Below are 24,089 nucleotides of genomic sequence, written 5' to 3' on the forward strand. Positions count from 1 at the left end.
ATATACAATCTTATGATGTTTTCAAATACATCACTTGTTCATTTTTTATGTTGTTTCCCTTGCCTAAAGAGATGTGTCCAGGAAAAAAGTTGCTCATGTTCTTATATTCAAGATATTTTACCTATATTTTCTTCTAAGAGTCTTATGGTTTCATGATTTACATTCAGGTCTTTGATCCATTTTGAGTTTACTTTTGTGTATGGAGTTAGACAATCCAGTTTCATTCTCTTGCATGTACCTGTCCAACTTTGCTAACTCCAGTTATTGAAGACGCTGTCTTTTCTCCATTGTATATTCATGGCTCCTTTATATTAATTGACCATAGATGCATGGGTTTATATCTGGGCTCTCTATTCTATTCCATTGATCCCTATATATCTGTTCTTGCACCAGTACCAAATTGTTTTGATTACTGTGGCTTTGTAATAGAGCTTTAAGTCAGGGAGTATAATACCCCCAGCTTTGTTCTTTCTCAGGACTGCTTTGGCTATTTGGGGACTTCTGTGGTTCCACATGAATTTTAGAACTATTTGTTCTAGTTCATTGAAGAGTGCTGTTAGTATTTTGATAGGGACTGCACTGAATCTGAAAATTGCTCTGGGCAGGATGACCATTTTGACAGTATGAATTCTTTCTATCCATGAGCATGGGATAGATTTCCATTTATTGGTGTCTTCTTTCTTTCTCTCATGGTTCTTGTAGTTTTCAGAGTATACGTCTTTCACCTCCTTGGTTAGCTTTATTCCTAGGTGGTTTATTCCTAGGTATTTTATTCTTTTTGACGCAATTGTAAATGGAGTTGTTTTCCTGATTTCTCTTTCTGCTAGTTCATTGTTAGTATATATGAATGTGATGGGATTTGTTTATTAATTTTGTACCCTGCAATTTCACTGAATTCAGTTATTAGTTCTAGTAGTTTTTTGGTGGATTCTTTAGGGTTTTCTATGTATAATATCATGTCATCTGCAAATAGTGACTGCTTAACTTCTTCCTTACCAATTTGGATGCCTTTTACCTCTTTTTGTTGTCTGATTGCTGTGGCTAAGTCTCCAGTACCATGTTGAATAAAAGTGGTTAGAGTGGGCATCCTTGCCTTGTTCCTGATCTCAGAGGAAAAGCTTTCAGCCTTTAGCTGTTAAGTACAATGTTGGCTATGGGTTTGTCATATATGGCCTTTATATGTTGAGGTATGTACCCAACCATAGCTGTTTTTAAAGTAGTTGCCTTAATAGAAAACTATGTTAAAAACTAGTCTTCAGTGATTGCAGTGGGGTGGGAAGGACTTAATAATATGGGTGAATGTTGAAACCACAATGTTGCTCATGTGAAACCTTTATAAGTTTATATATCAATGATACCTTAATTTTTTAAAAAAATGGATTTACAAATTAAAAACTAGTCTTCGGCTTATTTATTTATTTCTGGTATAATTAATCTACAATTACATGAGGAACATTATGTTTACTAGACTCTCCCCATCACCAAGTCCCCCCAACAAACTCCATTACAGTCACTGTCCATCAGCATAGTAAGATGTTGTAGAATCACTACTTGTCTTCTCTGTGTTGCACAGCCCTCCCCGTTCCTCCCCTCCCACATTATACATGCTAATCATAATACCCCCTTTCTTCTTCCCTGCCCTTATCCCTCCCTACCCTCCCGTCCTCCCCAGTCTCTTTCCCTTTGGTAACTGTTAGTCCATTCTTGGGTTCTGTTATTCTGCTGCTGTTTTGTTCCTTCAGTTTTTCCTTCGTTCTTATACTCCACAGATGAGTGAAATCATTTGGTATTTGTCTTTCTCTGCCTGGCTTATTTCACTGAGCATAATACCCTCTAGCTCCATCCATGTTGTTGCAAATGGTAGGATTTGTTTTCTTCTTATGGCTGAATAATATTCCATTGTGTATATGTACCATATCTTCTTTATCCATTCATCTACTGATGGACACTTAGGTTGCTTCCATTTCTTGGCTATTGTAAATAGTGCTGCGATAAACATAGGGGTGCATCTGTCTTTCTCACACTAGACTGGTGCATTCTTAGGGTAAATTCCTAGAAGTGAATTCCTGGGTCAAATGATAAGTCTATTTTGAGCATTTTGAGGAACCTCCATACTGCTTTCCACAATGGTTGAACTAATTTACATTCCCACCAGCAGTGTAGGAGGGTTCCCCTTTCTCCACAACCTTGCCAACATTTGTTGTTGTTTGTCTTTTGGATGGTAGCCATCCTTACTGGTGTGAGGTGATATCTCATTGTGGTTTTAATTTGCATTTGTCTGATAACTAGCGATGTGGAGCATCTTTTCATGTGTCTGTTGGCCATCTGAATTTCTTTGGAGAACCGTCTGTTCAGCTCCTCTGCCCATTTTTAAATTTTAATTGGATTATTTGCTTTTTGTTTGTTGAGGTGTCTGAGCTCTTTATATATTTTGGATGTCAAGTCCTTAGCGGATATGTCATTTATGAATATATTCTCCCATACTGTAGGATGCCTTTTTGTTCTATTGATGGTGTCCTTTGCTGTACAGAAGCTTTTCACCTTAATATAGTCCCACTTGTTCATTTTTGCTTTTGTTTCCCTTGCCTGGGGAGATATGTTCATGAAGAAGTCGCTCATGTTTATGTCCAGGAGATTTTTGCCTATGTTTTTTTCTAAGAGTTTTATGGTTTCATGACTTACATTCAGGTCTTTGATCCATTTCGAATTTACTTTTGTGTATGGGGTTAGACAATGTTCCAGTTTCATTCTCTTACATGTAGCTGTCCAGTTTTGCCAACACCAGTGGTTGAAGAGGCTGTCATATCCCCATTGTATGTCCATGGCTGCTTTATCATATATTAATTGACTGTATATGTTTGGGTTAATGTCTAGAGTCTCTAATCTGTTCCACTGGTCTGTGGCTCTGTTCTTGTCCCAATACCAAATTGTCTTGATTACTATGGTTTTGTAGTAGATCTTGAAGTTGGGGAGTGAGGTCCCCCCGACTTTATTCTTCTTTCTCAGGATTGCTTTGGCTATTTGGGGTCTTTGGTGTTTCCATATGAATTTTTGAACTGTTTGTTCCAGTTTGTTGAAGAATGTTGTTGGTAATTTGATAGGGATTGCATCAGATCTGTATATTGCTTTGGGCAGGATGGCCATTTTGACGATATTAATTCTTCCTAGGCAAGAGCATGGGATGAGTTTCCATTTGTTAGTGTCCTCTTTAATTTCTCTTAAGAGTGTCTTGTAGTTTTCAGGGTATAGGTCTTTCACTTCCTTGGTTAGGTTTATTCCCAGGTATTTTTTTTTTTTTTATGCAATTGTGAATGGAATCATTTTCTGTCTTCAGCTTATTAAAGAAAAAAGTTTTACTTAGACCTGGACCTCAAGTCCAGCTCTTTGTCTATAATAGGAAAAGCACTCTAAAGGAAAAAAAAAAGTGCACTTGCCTAGTCCAGAAATATGGTAAGATTTTATACATCAGAAATAATTCAAATCAACTGGAGGAGAATGAAAATGAGTGCATATTTTTGTGTGCGTGCATGTGTGTATGTATATATATATATATATATATATATATATATATATGTATAGTAAGCTAAAAGTCACCTGACTCCAGAACCTCCTGATGACTTTTCTATCATGAGGATTTCCCCAGTATGGTAGCACCTGCAAAAGAGAACCAACACAGAGATTATCTCCTATGGATAATCTTAAAAGTATCATCACAAATATGTTATTAAAAATGATTTTACAAGAACCTAATAGAACAAATAGAGGAGTTCCTCTTCTATCATTCATTGCCAGATTAGGTGCTGGACTAGCACTCCTCCTGCTGTCCAAATTAAAACACAAATACCAAACATTTGTTTGGAGGCATGAGAGCTACTGAGCCAGTTGAGAATTATTTAATCAAGAATCAGAAAGAAAGGAAGCCCAGAAAGGAAACCCTGACACCTGTTACATGATTTCCCTGAAGATGCTGACCCTTCCCAAATGTTCTAGTTGAGAGGGTACTGCATCTCCTTAGAAAACAACAACAACAAAACACTGCTCAATGTCTGAAAAAGATGCAGTGCCCACAGAAAGAAAACCATAGTTCAAGGAGAAGGGATCCTAACAACTACACACCTCCCTGGCCTTAAGCTGGGAATCAAAGGACATATACACACTGGTTGTAAAGTTAAAATATACAGTAAAAGTATATAGTCCTGCCTCAACAGGTACTGAACCTCAGCTTTCAATCACTTTAGTTCCTGACTAGCTTAAGGAGACTTTGGATTATTAGTGTCCCAGGAAAAAAGAAACTGCTAGTGGCAAAAACAAAAAAAACAAAACCCAAAACACATACAAATCCTCTGCCTGGAAGAAGAAAACAATATCCAGAGCCACAGTTATCTCTAGAATTTTTCTGGCACACAATTAAAAAAAAAAAAAAAAAAAAAAAAAAGAATCCTGACATATGGAAAGACCAGACCACATGACTGAAAACCAACATGAACAACATAAACAAACCCATAGGAGATCCAGATAATGAAAATATCAGAAACAAACTTTTTTAAAAACCCTAACTTGTTCATGGAATTAAAAGACAATATAGAGAATTTCAGTGGTATACCAGAAATAATTAAAGAACCAAAGGGAATTTTACAACTGAAAAATATAATCAGTAACTAAAATTAAGAATTCAGTGATGGGTTTAATGACAGACTAGATACAGAAGAAAAGAAAAATAGTGAATTAGATGACTGACCCAAAGAAATATCTGTTAGAGAAACAAAACCCAAAATTAGGCACTTTTTCTGTAATGTCTTCTAGATGTGGTTTTCTTTCCTTTTATCCTTATGGGCTGGACTCACAGTGCCTTTTGAATCCACAGCTTAATATCTTTCGTTGTTTTGGAAAATCTCAGCCATATGTTAGTACAGATATGTAGGAAGGAATGAAGATCAATGAAAACAGTGAACATGTGAGTAATATGAAGAAATCTAAATTTAAAATGCGTGAATAATAATAATATGTGTTATGGGATTTAAAAGATAAAATACATACAAAACAACATGTTAAATCTAGAGAAGGGAATATAGTTAAAGTATACTAAGGCCCTTATAGTGTCTGGAAAGGAGTAACAGCATTAATTTATTTTACTTTTTAAAAAGCCAAGGATACATGTTGTAGTCTCCTGGGTATCTACTAAAGAATAAAATGAATATGTAATTAGCAAGCTAAGGGTGGGGCGGGAAGAGTAATAAGAGCTAATCAATCCAACAGGTCACAAGAAAGGAGAGAAAAAGAAAGTTGAACAGAAGAAAAGAAATAGAAAGCAAACAGCAGACAGCAGATTTAAACTCCATATATTAATAATTAATTAAGAGTAAGCATAAATACTTCAAATGAAAGGCAAGAAATACACCTTAAATGTTAAATGTAAAAGGAATAAAAAGATCCATGTAAAATCTAACCAAAAGAACACCAATCTATTCAATACGGTAGAAAACAGATTTTAAGAAGTCTTAAAGAGGAGAATTTCATAACAATAAAAGGTTCAATTTGCCATGAAGATACAATACTTATAAATTTGTATCATCTCACAGTTTCAAAATACATAAAGCAAAGATGGACAGAAGAAAACAGAAATAGATAAATCTGTAAATGTAGTAAATTTTAACACATTTCTTTCAATTAGTAATAGGATAAGACAGACAAAAAATCAGTAAAGATAGAGAGGGACTGAACAAGTTAACAAACTTGACCTAACCAAAACACTGCACTCACCAACTGCAGAATACCTATTATTTTCAAACATATTGAGAACATTTATAAAAACAGACCATATGCTGGGTCATAAAAGGAATGTTCAACAAATTTCAAAGGATTTAAAATAATAAAAAGCATCTTTTCCTTTCATAGTAGATTTAAACTATAAATTAGTAACAAAAAGATACTTAGAAAGTCATTCTTTGTTTGAAAACTAAGAACCACACCTTTAATAACCCATGGATAATATAAGAACTTGCAGTAGAAGCTAGAAATTATTTTGAATTGAAAGATAATGAAAATGTGACACATTGAACGTTTGGATGGCTACAGTCATGCTTAGAAAGCAGTTATACTCTTAAAACACACTTACTACCTAGTAAACATAATGTTTTTCATGTAATTGTAGATTAATGATACCAAAGAAAAAAAAAAACACACTTACTAGAAAAAACTGAAAATCAATCTAAGCTCCACCTCAATATACTAGAGAAAGTTCATTTAAAAAGTAGGCAAGAATAATTTTGAAAAGCAAAAATAAATGAAATAGAAAATATAACAGAATAGCCTGTTTCAGGAATGAAAAGCAGTATGTTGACTATACAAAAAATATAAATTAGATTTTATAGGAAAAAGGAGGAAGTCAGAGGCACTGATCATACTAGAACCATAAAATGACTGTTAACTCTGAAACCTGCCCAATGAACTTTCAGTTATTACTATCATAGATGTAAGTATCTTTTGAGTATAATCTAACTGTAGACTTGGGCACTCTACATCTAACTGTGTGCTGTAGGGAAGTGAGCACACTGCTGACATTTAAAGGAATAATGGCAATAGAAACAATGAATTGGTAAAGCAGAGGTCATTAAACCTTTTTTGTAAGTAGCCAGATAGTAAATATTTTCAGGTTTGCAGGCCATGCAGTCTCTGACACAAAATCTCAACTCTGCTGTTGTAATGGGAATGGAGCCATAAATAATACATGCACAAAAGAACATGCTGCACTCTAATATATGTATTTTAAATTTCATGTTATGAAATATTATTCCTTTTAATCAACAATTTAAAAATGTAAAAACCATCCTTAGCTCACAAGATGTACAAAAAAACAGGTTGTAGATGCCTCAGAAAGTTAAATACGGAATGTCTTATCGATGCCAATCCTAGATATATCCAAAAAAGAACTGAAAACAGGACAGGTTTTCAAACAAAAACTTGTATATGAATGCTCACAGCAGTATTACTAACAATAGACAAAAGGCAGAAATAACCCAGTTGAATGGGTTAACAAAGTATGGTATATTCAGATAATGAAATAACTGTCATAGAAGGGAATGAAGTGTTGATACGTGCTACAACATGGATGAACCCTGAAAATATTTAATGCGAAGTGAAAAAAAGTCAGACATAGAAGGCCATGTACTGTATGATTCCAGTTGTATGAAATATCCCAAATAAGCAAATACATAAAGACAGAAAGCAGTTTTATGGTAGCCAAAGGCTGGACGGAAAGGGGAATAGGGAGTGACTGCTTAAATGGGGAGGTTTCTATTTAGGATGATGAAATAATTCTGCAACCAGACAGCAATTATAGTTGTACCACACTGTAAGCCTATTTAATGCCACTGTAGTGTACACTTTAAATTGGTGCATTTTGTTATGTGTATTTTATCACAATTTTTTTTAATTGGGCAAACAAGTAGCAAATGGAATTGGTCCACAGGTCATATTTTACTGACCCCTAAACTAGAGAATCCAAAGGAAGCTCAACATGCAAACAAAAGCTCAGTTTCAGGTGTAGGTATAAAGTTTAAGAAGCGAGGCTAATGACATCAGTAGTGCTACATTGCCATCTACAGGCCAGTGAAGGAAATACTGAAAACTTAGTAGTTTGGTGGAAAATTTTAAGACAATTTTTCAACTTTCTGTCTTCAACTTTAAGACAGTACAATTTAACATGTACTGAAAACAACAACAAAAGCAGAAAAAAAGATTGGGAGATCCATATTCCATATAGCAAACAACTCCAGATAAAATTTTCAACAAATTGCCTTAGACCTATCTTATCTTTTCCATAGAAAGTTAAAAGTGAGTCAGCCAAGTTAAAAGCTATACACCTAATGTGCCTTGTAAACAGTTTCTCTATCTACATTATTTCAGCCACAAACATGCCCAAAGGGGAGTACCCCAGACACGTCTCTATTCCTTACAAAGCATAAGCCAGAAAAACACCTGCCTCCTACCTCCATCCTATCCTTTGCTAAAGTGCATGGGAACACATGATTATAGAGATCCCAAAATCACAGAGTTCATGTTCATAACTCTTGATACATAATCTCCATAAAAGCCTCCTCACCATGCAACTTCATTATCATTATACCCCCTTTTACCTGCAAACAATATAATAAATTCTACTTACTCTTTTTTACTCTGATAACTTTCCTAATTAAACCTCTGTTTAACCTTGTCCATGTCTTACCAACTTGATGCAACCTATTTCCCTGATGATCACTTCTTACCTCAGACATTATAATTTGGACCAACACTAAAGATCTGGCTTTAGAGTATCAAGAAAATGGATATTTTGTGAATATATTGGGGCGGCAGGGGAGGGGAAGGGAGGAATGGCACAACCATTCCATAAAAGACAGGATATGTATCCCGTTGAAATGATTTGCCAAGATCTACATTAAACCATAAAGGTAGGTGTTTTCTATTATGGCAGTTTGACCAAAAGTGTCAATTCTCGTGGCTGACGCAGCAAATCAAACTGGACTTTGACCTTCTCACTTCTGAAATTAAGGATATAATATGCTCTCTTATTGCTCCTATTTGTAACTTATAGGGTATGTATGCAAGGTATTTTGGGGAAAAATCAAGAAATTAAAAACTGTTACGAGCAATTAAATAAGGATAGCAGCAAAAGAGAAGTCAGAAAGTTTATTTTAAAGAACAACAGAACTTTATATTGGATTAATTTTTACCTTAAATTTAGGAACAAATCTAGTAAACTCCTGGTGCCAATTGTTAAGCGTAGAAGCAGGTGAAATTATTAAGAATGGTCCCCAAATGTTCTCTCTCTGAAACAAAAAAACTGGGTCAGCCAACTGCAAGAAAACTGAAGATATTTCATTCAGAAGTATGACAAAGAAGTTTAAGAACAGGAAATCCATTATAACAGGAGAAATAGTGTCTATTTTCCATATCTGCACACGCAATAATAATATTCTAAGCTAATAATAACACAGGCAAGGAACTGCTCACACACACCTTGAGAAAAAAAAACTAAGCAATTACTCCCTTTCCCTACCTCTTACAAGTCCTACTTTATATCCTTTACACAGTAGTTATGACATACTGACTTGTATATGTTGCTTTCTCCTTTACCAGATGAGCATAATTTTACTATATAATTGGTATAGAGCTTTTGTTTTTCTCAAAATGCTTTTAAACGTATTTTCTCATTTAATTCTCACAAAAATCCCTGTAAGGTAGATGTTCTCCCCACTTTGCAGAAGTGGATACTAAACCTCAGAGAGTTAAAGTGAAGTCAGGTCAACAGAGGTTAAGTGAGTTGCTGAAGTTTACATTGCTAGGAAGCATGAAGTTGAAATGTGAACCCAGATTTTTGGATCTAACTAAATACATATAGTGCGTTTGTCACTGTGCTGGTGGCTCTCCACAGAAGTGCGGAGTGTGTGGAGGGAGCGGGGCTCAAACCGCTCAAGCTCAAAAATTGTCCTAATCTCCCAATCACATTTTACCACACTGTCATTCTCTAAAGGCCTTGAAGGCAAGGAGCAAGTCCTGCTCTACTGTCTTGGTATGCCACAGAGCCCAGCAGATTACTTGATAATGGCTAATTCTCAATAGAAAATGACCCTAGGATCTAGAGAGGAATATGGAAAGACTGCAACTACCCACCTCAGCCAGATGGGCCAGGAGGGCAATGCTCTGGACTGTTTTACCAAGGCCCATTTCATCTGCAAGAATGCCATTAATACCCTGGAAAAAAGATACATACATGGTCAAAACCTCTCGCTTTCTATCACAGTGTTCAACCTACTGTCCCAAACAACTAATAACCAAAATGTCAAACTTGTTCAAACAAAGGTGACTAGAAATACCCATCTTAATAAGCACTATTACCCATTGCAGTAACGATTCCTTTTGCCAGCACCACAGCTACAGTTGTGAATTATAATATATGAAGACAATCAGGCCAAAGCCAGTTTCTCAGCTAATCTAATCCAGCACCAAAGCAAACTAAGACCATCTAATACAAAGTATATATATAAATGATATAAATGTTCTTTCCAATAAAATCTCAGGTTAAAAATAGAGACATCTTTCTGACTCTTCAAAAGATAAAAGTTTTTTTAAAAGGGATACAATCTAAGCCACTGTTTATTTCATAATGCATTGAACCAAATGACTTCAGGAAAACATCAGATAACAAACAGAGTGGGTATGACATATTTCCAAAATTCACCTGTTCATAGAGATTTGCCAACCAATTCATGCCTTTCAGTTGATAACCTTTTAATTTGCCATTAAAAATAGTGGGCTGTGGAATATCTTCACCAGCCCGGATAGATGGGTTTGCTAGGCTGTAACTCTCCCCAAACCCAGTGCCTGACTTATTTGCTGCCCGTAGGGCAGCTGCTCGGCTCTCCTTTGCATCTTCATCAAATGACCTTGTCTAGAAAATAAAAATGTATTAGAAGAAAAAGATTATAATGTAATAAAATATATATATATATCATACATAAAGCAGAATATACTAAAGTATATTACTAATACTACATCAAGACTATGCTTTTGATAGATAGATACTAAGCCATATTACATGATCACTTCATCAATGAATTTATTAAAAATTCGATATAAAATTTGTTGACTAATTGGAGTTGGTGGGAAGAAGGTCAAGCCTGTGTCTTTTTTTGACTTGAACCCTATCAAAGTTACAGAGGCTCCTTTGCAGTATGTTAAACTGTTTTCTTTAATTCAATCTAACTGCAGTTTCTGATTTCATTAAATATCATTCTATGATGAATAAGCAAGTTATTACTAAAGTGAAAGAAGGTACTAACTTAGCAGTTTTCTTAAACTCTCTTACTTAACAAGCAAGTGTGTAGTCTTTCTCGCTGTACAACCATGATGCATTCCATACTGTATTACCCATAATTACTCAAGAGGACCAAAATAAAAAAGCAAACTGTCTGAGATTCAATCAATACCCTTCTAAAGCTTAATCAAGTAAATGCTTGTTTTCCACCCTACTTCAAGTATTCCTACTGTTCTAACATAAATAGAGACAAAGCCACCACCAAACTGCAGTCACATTCACATACAAAGGTTGGAGGGTATTTCCAGGACTCATTATAATTTATCTTTTCATTTTTAAAACTCACCCGAGCTTGATGAATATGGTAAGCATTTTCAGCATTCTTCAGAGCCTGGACTTTGAAATGGTTACTATCTGAAAAGGAAAACTTGTAGATTATCACATCTCATTAAATTATCTTCAAAGATGCAATTCACACTAACATATGTAGATCCCTGACTCTCCCTTTCAATTTATCCCTAGGATTCGAAGGTGAAGGAGCAGAAAGGTTCAAATTACTTAACAGAGGTAAGGACCTGAAAGTGGCACTGAAGGCAGAGGGCTACCATGGTCTCCAGGAGCCAAAGCCAGCTCACTAAAACCACCAGGAAACTAAGCTCCAGTCTACTAATCCTGGGTTTCCTGCATGAAGCAACATCAAAGCCAGGAAAAGCAAGGCAATAAGGATTCCAAATTGTGATACATTTATGCAGGGTGAAACTATTTAAAAAGAAAAAAAGAAAAAAAGACATGTGTAATCCCCCAAATACTCTGAAGCACTCTCACTCTTTTTTCTTAGCTCAACATGATCTTCACCACTATCCTGTGTGCAATTCTTCTCAAACTTCACCCAAGTTCCTTCCTCCCTCATGGTCACAAAAAATACCGAAACTGAACAATCTCTTTCTCATGCTTGACTTGCATCACCAAGAATCTTGTTATGTGAGAGATGAGTTTCTCTGCTGAGACATGTTCACTGAATTCTTCTGATTCAGTACCTTCTATTTCTAATAAAAAAATCAAACCATATAAAATATTCCCAATCTTGCAAAATCATATAACCACACCCTTTCCTCTTAAAATTCTTTTATAAAAGTTACTTTATATGCTTGTTTTATAGAAACAGTCACACTTTCCCTGCTCAATAACCATTTAGTGATTAACATTACCTATTAATCAGGACAAACCTTGCAAGAATAATGCATATAACCCCAGATATGAAAAAATGGAGAGTGCCCACTTCGTCTAACTCCTGATTCAAGACTCACCATAATCCTCCTGTGTGATGTTAACTACCACCCCGCCACCAATGTCAATTTGTCTCTGGGTAGAACTATCTTCCAGTTTCCTTAAGATTTCTTCTTGGATCCCATCATGACCCATATCTCGCTTGCGACTCATGAAATGGGCATACAACTCTGTCTGGGTAATTAAGAAGTTCAGTTTTCGCTGCTGCCTCTTGGCCTAAATGGGAAAGAGGTTGAAAGTGAAAACAGAGCCATATCATCAATCACATACAAGGGGGAGTCAACAGAATTCATTAAACCTATATATAGTTTACATATAATTCCTTTACAAATTCTTTACCTTTAGAAAGACAAAAATTGCTAATGAACAATTTTATTATAACCAAGTCAGTGGTACTAAAAGGAATAACCTTCATATATAGTCTGATACTGACCTATGTTTTGCTCTCCTTTACAATATAAAATCTTTGTTTTTTAGGCTTTTGTCTAAAAAGCTTATTTCTTTACCATATTACTTTTCTACAGTGGCACTGTTACACCAACCAAATTCAAATAACACATTTTATTCATAACCTGGGCAGTATACACATGTGTATAGTCTTTTTATTTTTGAAAATATAAATGTGTCAAGCTCTTTTTTAATCACCAAAGTCAAAGTGATTAGAAACTATAAATTATTCTGAAAGTCAATGGAAGCAGTATCTGAGAATAAGAAGCCAATCAAAGGAGGAAACTGCTCACCAAAAACAACCTATAGTTCACTTGTGATAATAATAGCTACAAAACATGAATATAGACCACATACACACAGAGAAATTTTTTAAATGAGAAAGCTAAATTCAAGATGCCTCTGAAATAACCTCATAAGGAAAATAATTACTGTTAATAAATAATTCTTCAAGATAAACAATAAAGTAAATAACCCCCATCATACTCTGAAGCATCTAAACGACAAATTACATGAATATAGAACATACAACAAATACCAAAAATACTTGACTTATCCTTGATCCACTTCCCCAAAAGAAGATCAATAAAATAAGGAAGGGACATGACAAAGGAAGGGCATAAGTGCCAAAGTATGCTATATAAAACTGTACTTTCTCCTTAAGATTTTTATAGCACTTTCACTAGATTCAAATTAGAAGAAAATCTGAGAGTTTGAGAAAAAACTGAATTATTTTTCATAATGCTTATTCATATTCCAAAGCTATTGTACTGTCAAGAAAACCTTTCCAAATTAAAAGAAAAAAAAAGTAACAACTCCTTTCACCTTAAAGAAGTTTAAAAAAAACCCAAACCTACTACATGTCTAAATGAACAAGGTAAACTAAAGGAACAAAAAAGATCCATCAAAAATAGTTTTATTTCTAAAGTTCAGAGCAAAAGACACATAAATCAATATAGCCACAGATGGAATTTTCATCAGTTAGTTATCAATATAATCCAAAATCTAAGAAATCTTGATCATAAGCCAAGCTACTTGCAAAACTTCAAGATCTGTGATTCTCAAATGCCTCTAAAACTCAGTTAAGTATTCCTGATAGCATCAAATGTTTACTAACTCAATAATATGTTTATATTGCATGCAAAGTTTCAAGTTACCCAGGGTACTGAAGAGACCTGGGCAAAATCCATATTCATCCTCAAAGGCATGATAAAGGAGAAAGACCAAGAACTCAAAAGAGTATCCACAGCTCCACTATGGCAGGAGTACTACATATACCTGAATGAAAACATCATCCAATTCTTGAATTCCCTGCTTTCTCCAGACCTCAACTTTCCTTCCACTAATTTCATTTACTAATGGCAATGCAATACCTTTGTCCTCTTATTCTGTCCTCTTACTTCCCTGAACAATATAGTCAGCCTACATCACCAACATCAGGCCTAGAAGAGTACAGGCTGCAAGTTATAACAGGAAAGCAGGGCTGGAGGATAGGTCTCAGAAAACTGGGCTCGTTGTCCATTATTCCTATCCTAAATTTGGTAACCAGCCCTGCTCTTCCAACAAACTGAAACCACGGCCAGCACCTGGAACCAAGCCAAGCTAAGCTGTAAACTGTTTTTTTTTTCTCTTTCGTTTATTCTTTTCCTTTTTTGGGGGGTTTCTAGAAATATACAGAGGTTAATAAGGCTACAAAAAATAGAGGAAATTAGCATAGAAGAATGGAGGTGAAAGCCAGGGAGAAGACCTTACTAAAAGAATAAAAACAGAATTGTTTATTGGACTAAAATCATATTGGTTAGACTTATAATTTATGAAGTGCAAACCAATCTCTTCCTATGTCTCCAGCAATTAGGATTTTCATACTTTTACATTATTGCCCACCTCCCGCATTTCCTCGTCCAACTTCCGCTGCTCCAAGGCTTCCTTCTCTGCACGCTTGCGATGTTCCTTCTCCACTTTCTCATACTTCTTCCAGTACAGAAGCATCTCCTTGGTGAGGCGGCGGGCACGAGGCAAGGTCTCCTTACAGTTCTTTTGGGCCTGCAAGGCAGCTCGACGCACCTCCTTCATGCACTGGTGGGCGAGCTGCAGACAACATGATCACAATGGAGGAGGACCCAAGACAAGGGCCATTTCTCCCTGAGCTGTAAACCACAGAACTCCCCAATCTTTTCAGTGCACTCAGTCCTTCCATGGCCCTGACCTCTTTCTCACCTGATCTGACTAATGTCTCTGTACAGTATGGCGACCCAGTTGTATACTTGAGATAATATCAGGGATGAGGAATCTATCTACATATTGTCATAGAAGACGAAAATAAAAGAGTATAATGACCTGAGATGTACTGAGAAGTTACAGAGTGTTATCACACACACTAATAATAATAGCTATTAATGCTTATTACATGTTAGGCATCATTCTAAGCTTAACATACATTAAATTAATTTATTCTTCACAAAGACCCTATGAAGTTGGTACCATCACCTTTCTCATTTTATAGATGGAAAAACCAAGGATGAATGACTAACTAGTCCAGGGAAAGACAACTAGTAACATTACCTCGTCTGATCCTCACAACTCTCCAATGAAGCTGTGTTACTTCCCTGTAAGGGAAGGTATCAATATAATCATTTCTTAGATAAAGAGACTGAGTGCAGGTATATTCAGTGATCTGCCCAAGGAATTAGAGCAGGCTATTGGATTATCCAAAAAGGTCCTAATACCAGAAATATGAGGAAGAGCAATTTTACTTACAAAATAGATTGAGAACAGTTAGAAACTCTCTTGGGCACTACTGGATTCATTATCAACAGGTCACAGGAGACAAGTACAGCAAGCATGGATCCAAAGAATAAGAACATATTCCAGTAAAACATAAAAATGGGAACTATAAAATGACCATTTTACCTTTCGGCTATTGGTGAGAAACAGGTTACGAGCGGAAGCTTTCTGCTTGTTGGCCTAAAATATTTAAAAACAGTATTTCATTTAGGATTCCTTTTTTGAAATAAGATTGTGTAGACTAAACAATATCTTTTATTCAACTCCTTAGAGGTCAAAAAAGTAAAATGCCAAGCAAAGCATATTCAAAATACATTACTTTGAAAAGTTATCCAAATGTACTGACTCAGAACCACCCATAAGGCTATTAGCATTAAGAATAAGCTAGTGCTGTGGCTGCCTTAGAGTCTTCTGTATACTTCTGGGAAGAATTTAAGATATATTTAAAGCTTGAAGCAGACTAGGAAAATGCAACATACCCCAATCTTAGCACTTCCCTGGCTGAAACACTACTTTCCAGAGCCGATGTGCAAAGCTGAGATAGCAGAGCACTCAGATACCAGAAATCATTAGGAGAAAGGTAAACTAGCCCCCAGGTTTGTGATTCTAGCCCTACCTCCAGTCAGGGCAAACCTGCCTCCATTATTACTCAATTCTGCTACCACTTAAGCCTCATCTTCTCCAACAAAAAATTTCAAGGCAGACCTAACACAAGATGACTCAGCAGCCCACGACCTAGTCTCAATCTGCTTATTAGGTATTATTACTTCACTTAAAAAGAAAAAAAAAAAAAAAACTCAATAAAGAAGCCTGATTTCCTGTGATGGCCAATTTGACAATTAAGAAGAACAGAGGAGGAGAAAAGGCAGAGGTGAGTGGCTCTCTAATAAAAAGCTCTCCCACTGTTTCTGAAGAAATAATGGGCTCAAAGTTACACAGAGGACCTGAAATCCATTTCAATAATAGTTCCACCTCAGACTCTCTGTTTAAGGGAATTTTTAGGCCTTTTATCAAAAACTTTCTCTTCCTAATTCTAAAGCAGCAATTGACTTTACAGACAAGAATCTCAAATATTCCCACTGAATTCCTTATCAGAAGGAATTCCTTATCAGAAAGAATCAGAATTCCTTATCTGAAGCCTCTTAACTGGGTACAAAGCAGGTTTCCCCATAACTTCTCCCCTTAAGAACATTCATACATAAACACTCTCCAGAAATACTTAATTGCTATGGGAGAAAACTGGTAATTGTACAATAGATAAGCACCACCACACCAACAGATCAAAGCTAATTATCACCAATATTGGGACAGATATGTCATGTGCCTCCTGACTGATATACTGAGAAGGACATGCCACCCCTCTGGTAATGCTCTCAAAACTGTATCACCTAAATCTAATCATAAGGAAGCATCATACAAACCCAAATTCAGAAAAATTCTACAGAATAACAGGCCTATACTCCTTAAAAACAACAATGTCATGAAAGATGATGCTTAAGAACTGTTTCAGATTAAAGGAATTTAAGAGATGTGACAACTGAATCCAACATATAGTCTTAGATTGGATCCTGGACTGAATCAGGGGAAAAAGAGTGCTACAAAGGACATTTTTGTGACAACTGATAAAATCTGAATATGGTCTGTCAATCAGATAATAATTTTTGTAACTGTGATTATACATGAGAGGATATTCTTTTTCTTAGGAAATACCCACTGAATGATTAGGAGTAAGTTCAGCACATTCTCAAACTAACCCTCAAAATGGGTGAGGAAAAAGTACTCATTTATGTAGTAACAAAACCAAACAAGGCAAACAATTGCTAAATGTAAGTAAAGGATACAAGGCAGTTCATTGCATTATTTGTCATGTAGTTTCTACAACTTTTTGTTTTGAACTAATTTTAGACTTACCGAAAAGTTACAAAAAATAGTAGTTCCCTTACATCTCTCCCGCTGCTTTGCCTAATTTTAACATCTTATATAATGAGTACAATTATTAAAAGAGGGTATTAACACTGGTAAAATATCATTAACTAAAATACAGGATCTTATGTGTATGTCAACAATTTTTCCACTAATAATCTTTCCACTAATATCTTTTACTGTTCCAGAATCCTATATAGAATTCTGCCTTGTATTCAGTTGCCTTTCTCCTTACTTTCTTCACATCAAGTTCATGATGTCAGAATTTATATTATCAGTGATGCTTACTTTGACAATTTGGTTAAGGTGCCTTCTGCCAGTTTTCACTACGATAGTTACTATCTTTCCCTTTGTGCTAATATGTACACTGGCATAGATCGAGTCTATAAAAATTCTGTTCTCCTCTAACTTTTGCCTTCTAATTTTAGCATTCACCAACAGAGCCAGTCTGCAACAATTACTGTGTTTGAGTAATGAGGATTCTCTATTTCCTTCTTTATTCCTACACTTATTATATTAGAATTATGTAAGGAAGAGTTGTTCCTTCTACCTCACCTATTTAATTAATTACTTATAACAGTATTGATTTATAAATGCTTTTATTCTCTGGGTTAAAATCCAGTATTATATGTTGTTATTCAAATTATTCTAACTTCTGTCATGAGGAGCTCCTTTAGGTTGGCTCCTATGTTCCTTTGGTAAGCACCCCACACACACAACACTCCCAATCTTCTTTCAAGCACTTCCTTATTTTCTAGTACAAGATTTTTAAGGCTCATCTTGTATCTTCCCAGCTGAGTTCTGGAATAAACTACTTCTCCAAGGAGCCCTGGTCCCTTTTATTAGAGAATAAAAAGTATTCAGAATTCAAGATCAGGACACTAGGTATTCTCATTGTTACTGGGGTGCCACTGCTTCTAGGCCCTCTCAGAGAACAGAGCTAGAAAAAAATACACATACATACACACTAATCCATCTATACACACCCAACTATATTTCTGTATCCATCTGTGTGTGTGTGTGTGTGTGTATAAAAACCATGAATTTATAGTGATATGTCTAATTCCATCAAACTTCACAGGCTTCATTTTAGCTGTCCCCTTTTCCTTATAACTTCTTGTCCAACAGTAAGAAATGGCTATCATCTACAGTGTAGTTATTTACTTATTTGTTCAACCCTAGTATACACATAAAGTTTCAAAATTGCTAACCCATTCCTCTGAGAAACACTTTTTACAGTATCAATCATGGCAATTATGTACAGCTTTTTGGGAAGATCCTGAGAGATCTTCCTCACTCTCTAATGGCAGCATAACAATACAGTGTGTAGATCTACCATAGTTTTAATTCAAGTCCCAATATGGATATTTAGGTTGTTCCCATTATTTTGTAATTACAAATAATGCTGCAGTGAATAATCTTGTTGATATTTTTGTATTATTGGAGGTTTAGCTTTAGGGTAGATTCATAAAATACAAGTGATACTTTGAAAGGTAACTGCATGTAGATTACCGTGTATTGCCAACTTTCCCTCCAGAAGAGCTTCCCACCAGCAATGTATGACAGGCCCATATCCCCACAGCCACCTTAACAGAATGTGTTGTCATATTTAATTTTTGCGATTCTTATAGGTGACAAATAGTGTCTAGGTGTTGAGACTTAGAATCTTTCTAATGTTTGAGGGCCATTTTTAAATCTTCGTGAATGATCTGTTCATATCATTTTCCCATTTGTCTACTGAATCTATGGTCCTTTGTCTCTCAGTATTTAAGAGTTCTAAAGGAATGGCCTTTTGACTGTGGTATACAGCATGTTTGTCAGTTGTCATGCAAAAATTTATTTTTTTATGTAGTCAAATATATTACTGTTTTCTTTTATTGCATCTGGATATTGAGCCATAGTCAGAAACTCTTTTCCTACACAAAGGTTAAATAGGAATGCAGTCATTTTCCTCTAGTATTTGTAAGGTTTATTTTTTACATTGAGATCCCTAAACCATTTGGCACAGATGTGAGATACAGATCTAATTTTACCTTTTTCAAAATGGCTACCTAGCTGTCCCAGCACCACTTATTAAAAAGTCCACCAGTCTACTCTATCCACTGGTCTATTTGCCAATTCATGAGCGAGCAGCACACTTTTAACTATAGAGGTTTTACTGTATGTTTTAATGTTTGGTGGGGCTTTTTCAGTGTTCCCCTAGCATTCTTGCATACTGACTTTTTTCATACTGAATTTAGTATCAATTTTTCTATAGTATCAACTTTTCTAAATTATATTCTTATTAGGACGACACTCAATTTATAATGTAGCTTAGCAAGGTAAAATGCAAGCAACTGGTGAATCTGAGTAAAAGGTACATGGACATTCCATGCACTATTCCTGTAACTTTTAAGTTATCAAAACCGAATTAAAAGAGCCAAAATAATGCTTATACATTGTTTCTTTTTAATCATTCACATTTTCTTCTAATGCCTGTAATTATTCACTAACATCCAAATGTTTAAAAATTCTCTTAAGAAAGGTATCTCCACCATTTTATTTTAATTTTCTCTATCAGTTTTTGCCGTGAAATTTCTACTGCTATGTGTAAGAAAACTGTGTTCCTTCCTCAAAGAGGTTTCCCTCCATTTTTATTTTGGCCAAAGAGCACCACATAACAGCTAACTGTCTTGTGAATTTTGATCAAATTCTAGAAAATCAGTTAACTGAAGAGAGAACTATTCAGCATTCTCTTAATTCCAATAGATTAATTTCCCTTCTGAACTCTGTGAAGATATCTTGCTCTCGCAAGTCCTCTGTAGTAAGCAGGAGAAAATATTCCCTCCTCGTTGTTTACTGAAGGCACTCACTTACCTTTGGTAGTTCCTTTTTCACGATGCTGAGCCATACTTTCCTACGACGAGCATTAAGTTGCTCTATGGATAAGTGCTTCTTCTTGGTGCCAGGAGGGGGTGCATCATGAGAGAACTTGGCAAAGACTTTGGTCTGGTGGTGGTGACAATGAGGAGATTCTTCAGAGGAAAGTTCTTCATCCCTTCGCCGTTTTTTCTTTACCTTTTTCAACTTGGCTGCAAAGGGCACAGACTCTCAGAAAGTTGCATTTCTTCCCTTCCAAAAGACAGTAACAAAGCCACCTCATCACTTTAAGAAAACTTAAGGTTCTGTCCTCATTCCACCTGGGGCTGGCAATGTTTATCCCTTTATCTATTCAGGCCCATGAATATTCCAAGAGGAAGATCTTACTACTTTGGAAAAGAACACTGGGTGTGTGTGGGGAAACACTGGATACTCTCTGTTTACATTAGAGAGAAATACAGATTAAAACCTATGAACTGAATTTCTTTTGAACTCAACAATTGGAAAGAAGGCTTATGAATTATCACTGGCTCAAGTAATTATCAAAAGGAAAAAAACATTTCTAATTGGTGGCAATGTAAGGAGAACAAAGAGAAGTAAAAGAGAAAGAAAAAATGCATTAACTGATATGACAATGAGACCTGTAAAGAGAAAAACTGTACAAGGAACAAAAACCCTTTGAGGGGGAGGGTATGGAGAAAAGAGAAAATACAGAGATAAACAAAGAGGATGTAGGAAAAAGAAAGGAAGAAGGCTGAAAGGAGTCTTTCCAAATAAAGTTCATTCCTTCAGGGTAATAAAATCTGCCTTGTACAGATAATTTAAAACTTTCCCTTCCTATTTCCTTCCTGATTTTCAGCTGCTTAGAGCTCAGTAAGAGAGGAAAGAACATTTCCTGGCAAACATGCAAACAAACATTACACAAGACCATCAGGAGGTGATCTATTTTAAATTACCACATATACCAACAATTATAACTTATTCCAAACACTTCAGGTTATTCTTCATACTTCCCTGTGCATAACCAACTTCTTCATCTCCCAGAATATTTTCAACATTTGCAGAGAGTGTAGAAAAAAAAGGAATAAACTAATTGGCTTAAACATTTGGCTAGGAATTTGTTATGTTTTTGTAATTCTAAAAATGATCATAAACCAATACAAAATAAAGTTAATAATTACTATAAATTAGATAGGGAGACTGGGATTTTTCAGATAAAGCAGATTTCTATTAGAGGGATTATGTTTAAAGTCCAAATGTACCAGCAGGCCACATACAATCTGGAAACTAAGAATGAGTAAATGTGGAAGGCAGCTCAACATGCTCACCTTTAAGTTTTTTTTCCTCCTTGAATTTCTTTTTTTTGGGTCCAAGTAGGTGCCGCTGTTGCTCATAGAAAGGGTCATATGTAGAGAGCAGGCCTGCACTGTAGTACTGGTATTGCTGCAACTGAAGCAGGCAGACAGTCATGCTTAGAAGGGTCTGTCTCTGTGTTCTATAGCACTGCCTTCAAATCATCTTTACTACAGAAAGCTGAGCCAGAAAAAAACCATAGTTCCTAAATACAGTACTCTTCCCACAAACAGACCAATAATGATTTAGTACATCAAAATGAATTATTTCTTTAACTTCAAAACAAAATAGGTTCATAGGCTATGCACATAACAAGTTGCTGGAAAAAACTTAAGAAAGGAACATGTGTATTTAGCCCTGATATATATTTGAGAGATGCAGTTCATTGCAGAGAAGTCTCCTCTTGGAATTAATAAGAAATAAGCCATATTTCTATTACCAGTAAGTCCTCAGATTTACTAAGTTTCTGCTGCCTGCTATTCTGGCTTTTGGTCTTACATTTGATTCAAATAGTCACCAGCCATCCCAATTCTCCAATCCAAGTCTTTTCTCTCATCTCCCATTGAAAGAGTCTGACAATATTATGGATAGTGCCTATGTTGCCAGATTCTACATGAATGATTAACTTTTTTCTGTCCATGGAATAGTTAATCCTTTCAAATACTTCATTTAAATTGACCCACAAAACTCACATTAATTTGTCTCACTTATTACTAATGGATAAATATGAATATAAATTAAAATTAGACAGTCCCTGTTGAATCTTTTTCCTAGATTATAGCCAGGTGAGTTGTCCAAAAACTGAAACTAGGATAGAAGAGTGACATGGAGAACTATACAAGATCCTCTGGGTAAGGTCAGAATTAAATGAGCACTCATTGAGCTGTATACTTAAAATCTGTGGATATTCTCTTGGGTATATTTTACTTCAATTAACAAAACACTAAATATTTAGAGCACCAAGAGCCTTAGCACTGTACTTAAAAGAACGCTTTGCCTACATTACAACAGTCAGATATCTTACTATTCATCACTTCTGCAGGTTTATATCCTTTAGCATAGTATTCAAAGCTTTCTGAACTAACTTTGGACTTTAATTGCTGAGGTTTTAGGTCTTCAAATATGCTATTGCTCATTATGTACAAAGTACCATAAATAGAAGTCTTTGGTAACAGCATTCAAATAGCCACTTAAAACTATCATTAATCTAATGTTAGTATGTGGAGAAAGGGTGTTTTCCCAATATAGGAACACTTGAAGGGGCAACTGTACTGAAAAGCAACCAACGGGATTTAGAATGGTACAGCTATTCTAGAAAACAACCTGGCAGTTTCTCAAAAGGGTAAGCATGGTGCTACCAAATGACCCAACGATTCCTATTCTAGGTATATACCCAAGAGAAATGAAAACTTTACTCTGCACCAAAAACTTGTACACACGTACACACATCTTCATGGCAGCATTATTCATAAAAAAAAAAAAAAAAGTAGAAACAATCCATCTAGTTCATCAACTTATGCATGGATAAATAAAATGCAGTATATCTACACAATGGACTATCATTTGGCAATAAAAAGGAACAGTATTGATACATGCTGTCATGAATGAAAACATACTAAGTGAGAGAAGCCAGACACAGAAGACAACATGTTGTTCCATTTGTGTGAACTATCTAACACAGGCACATTTAAAGAGACAAATGGTGGTCTAGTGGCTAGCTGCATGAGGCTGAGGGGAATGGAGGGAATGAGGGCAACAGCTAAGGGGAATGGGAATTCTTTTTGGGATGAGAAAGTGTTCTGGAATTAGATAGTGATGACAGTTATACAACTCCATGAATATACTAAAAACACTGACCATCCACTTTAAAAGGCTGAACTTTTTTGGTATGTGAAATGTAGTTCAATAAAGCTATTATTAAAACAACCACTATAACCATCTAAATATAAAATTAAAATGATATATCTTCAATGAATATAAACCAGAAGGTAAATACCCAGTGTGAAGTTCTGAGATTTCTCTTTAAACTCTTACCTCTTTGTCTTTACTATACTTATTCTGGTGAAGTTTCTTATATTTGTGTAGCCGCAACATGTTATGAAGTTCTTCTCTGCTGAGATTGAGTTCTTCTCCTCCTCCTCCTCCTCCTCCTCCTTCTTCTTCTTCTTCTGCTTCTACTTCTTCGTCGTCTTCTTCTTCTTCTTCTTCTCCTTCTTCTTCTTCATTGTCTTCACTCTGAGAATCTGCCTCACTGGACTCATCACTTAGCAGAATGCTCTGAAAAAAGAGGGAGGAAATGCAAATGGAACCTCTGCTATGAAGCAATTCCTTTCATAATGCAATCGTAAACAATGACAAAAACAGCTGGAGGACAGTCTTTCCAGTTTCCTTTATACTATTCTTTACCAATTCAACTGAAAACCAAAAGGATACCAATTAAACCTAATGGGCATGAATTAACTAAAACATGGGAAAGGCTATAAATACCAACAAGGCTAGATTTCACCACATACTTACATGCTATATACAGAAGATATTTTAACTAAATGTCAAATACCAAGACAAAAAAAAACTACCTACAGGGTATAAAGGAATATAGAAAGAAAGTTGTGATGGCTAAGAA

General features: G+C 35.5%; 1 protein-coding gene across 2 annotated transcripts in view; it reads right to left on the reverse strand.

The window, feature by feature from the left end:
- The window catches only part of INO80 (INO80 complex ATPase subunit), a 136,974-nt gene that overhangs the window by 85,324 nt on the left and 27,561 nt on the right, over nt 1–24,089 (reverse strand). For both annotated transcript variants that reach the window (XM_057488702.1, XM_036923814.2), the window contains exons 5-15: nt 23,501–23,743; nt 21,442–21,562; nt 20,111–20,325; nt 15,458–15,511; nt 14,432–14,635; nt 12,121–12,316; nt 11,160–11,227; nt 10,238–10,447; nt 9,670–9,750; nt 8,730–8,825; nt 3,595–3,654 (exon numbers count right to left, since the gene is read on the reverse strand). In XM_057488702.1, the coding sequence (XP_057344685.1) occupies nt 3,595–3,654; nt 8,730–8,825; nt 9,670–9,750; nt 10,238–10,447; nt 11,160–11,227; nt 12,121–12,316; nt 14,432–14,635; nt 15,458–15,511; nt 20,111–20,325; nt 21,442–21,562; nt 23,501–23,743 (1,548 nt within the window). The remainder of the gene's footprint in view (nt 1–3,594; nt 3,655–8,729; nt 8,826–9,669; nt 9,751–10,237; nt 10,448–11,159; nt 11,228–12,120; nt 12,317–14,431; nt 14,636–15,457; nt 15,512–20,110; nt 20,326–21,441; nt 21,563–23,500; nt 23,744–24,089) is intronic.

The sequence above is a fragment of the Manis pentadactyla genome, chromosome 11 (genome assembly GCF_030020395.1).
Source record: "Manis pentadactyla isolate mManPen7 chromosome 11, mManPen7.hap1, whole genome shotgun sequence".
Lineage (NCBI taxonomy): Eukaryota > Metazoa > Chordata > Mammalia > Pholidota > Manidae > Manis > Manis pentadactyla.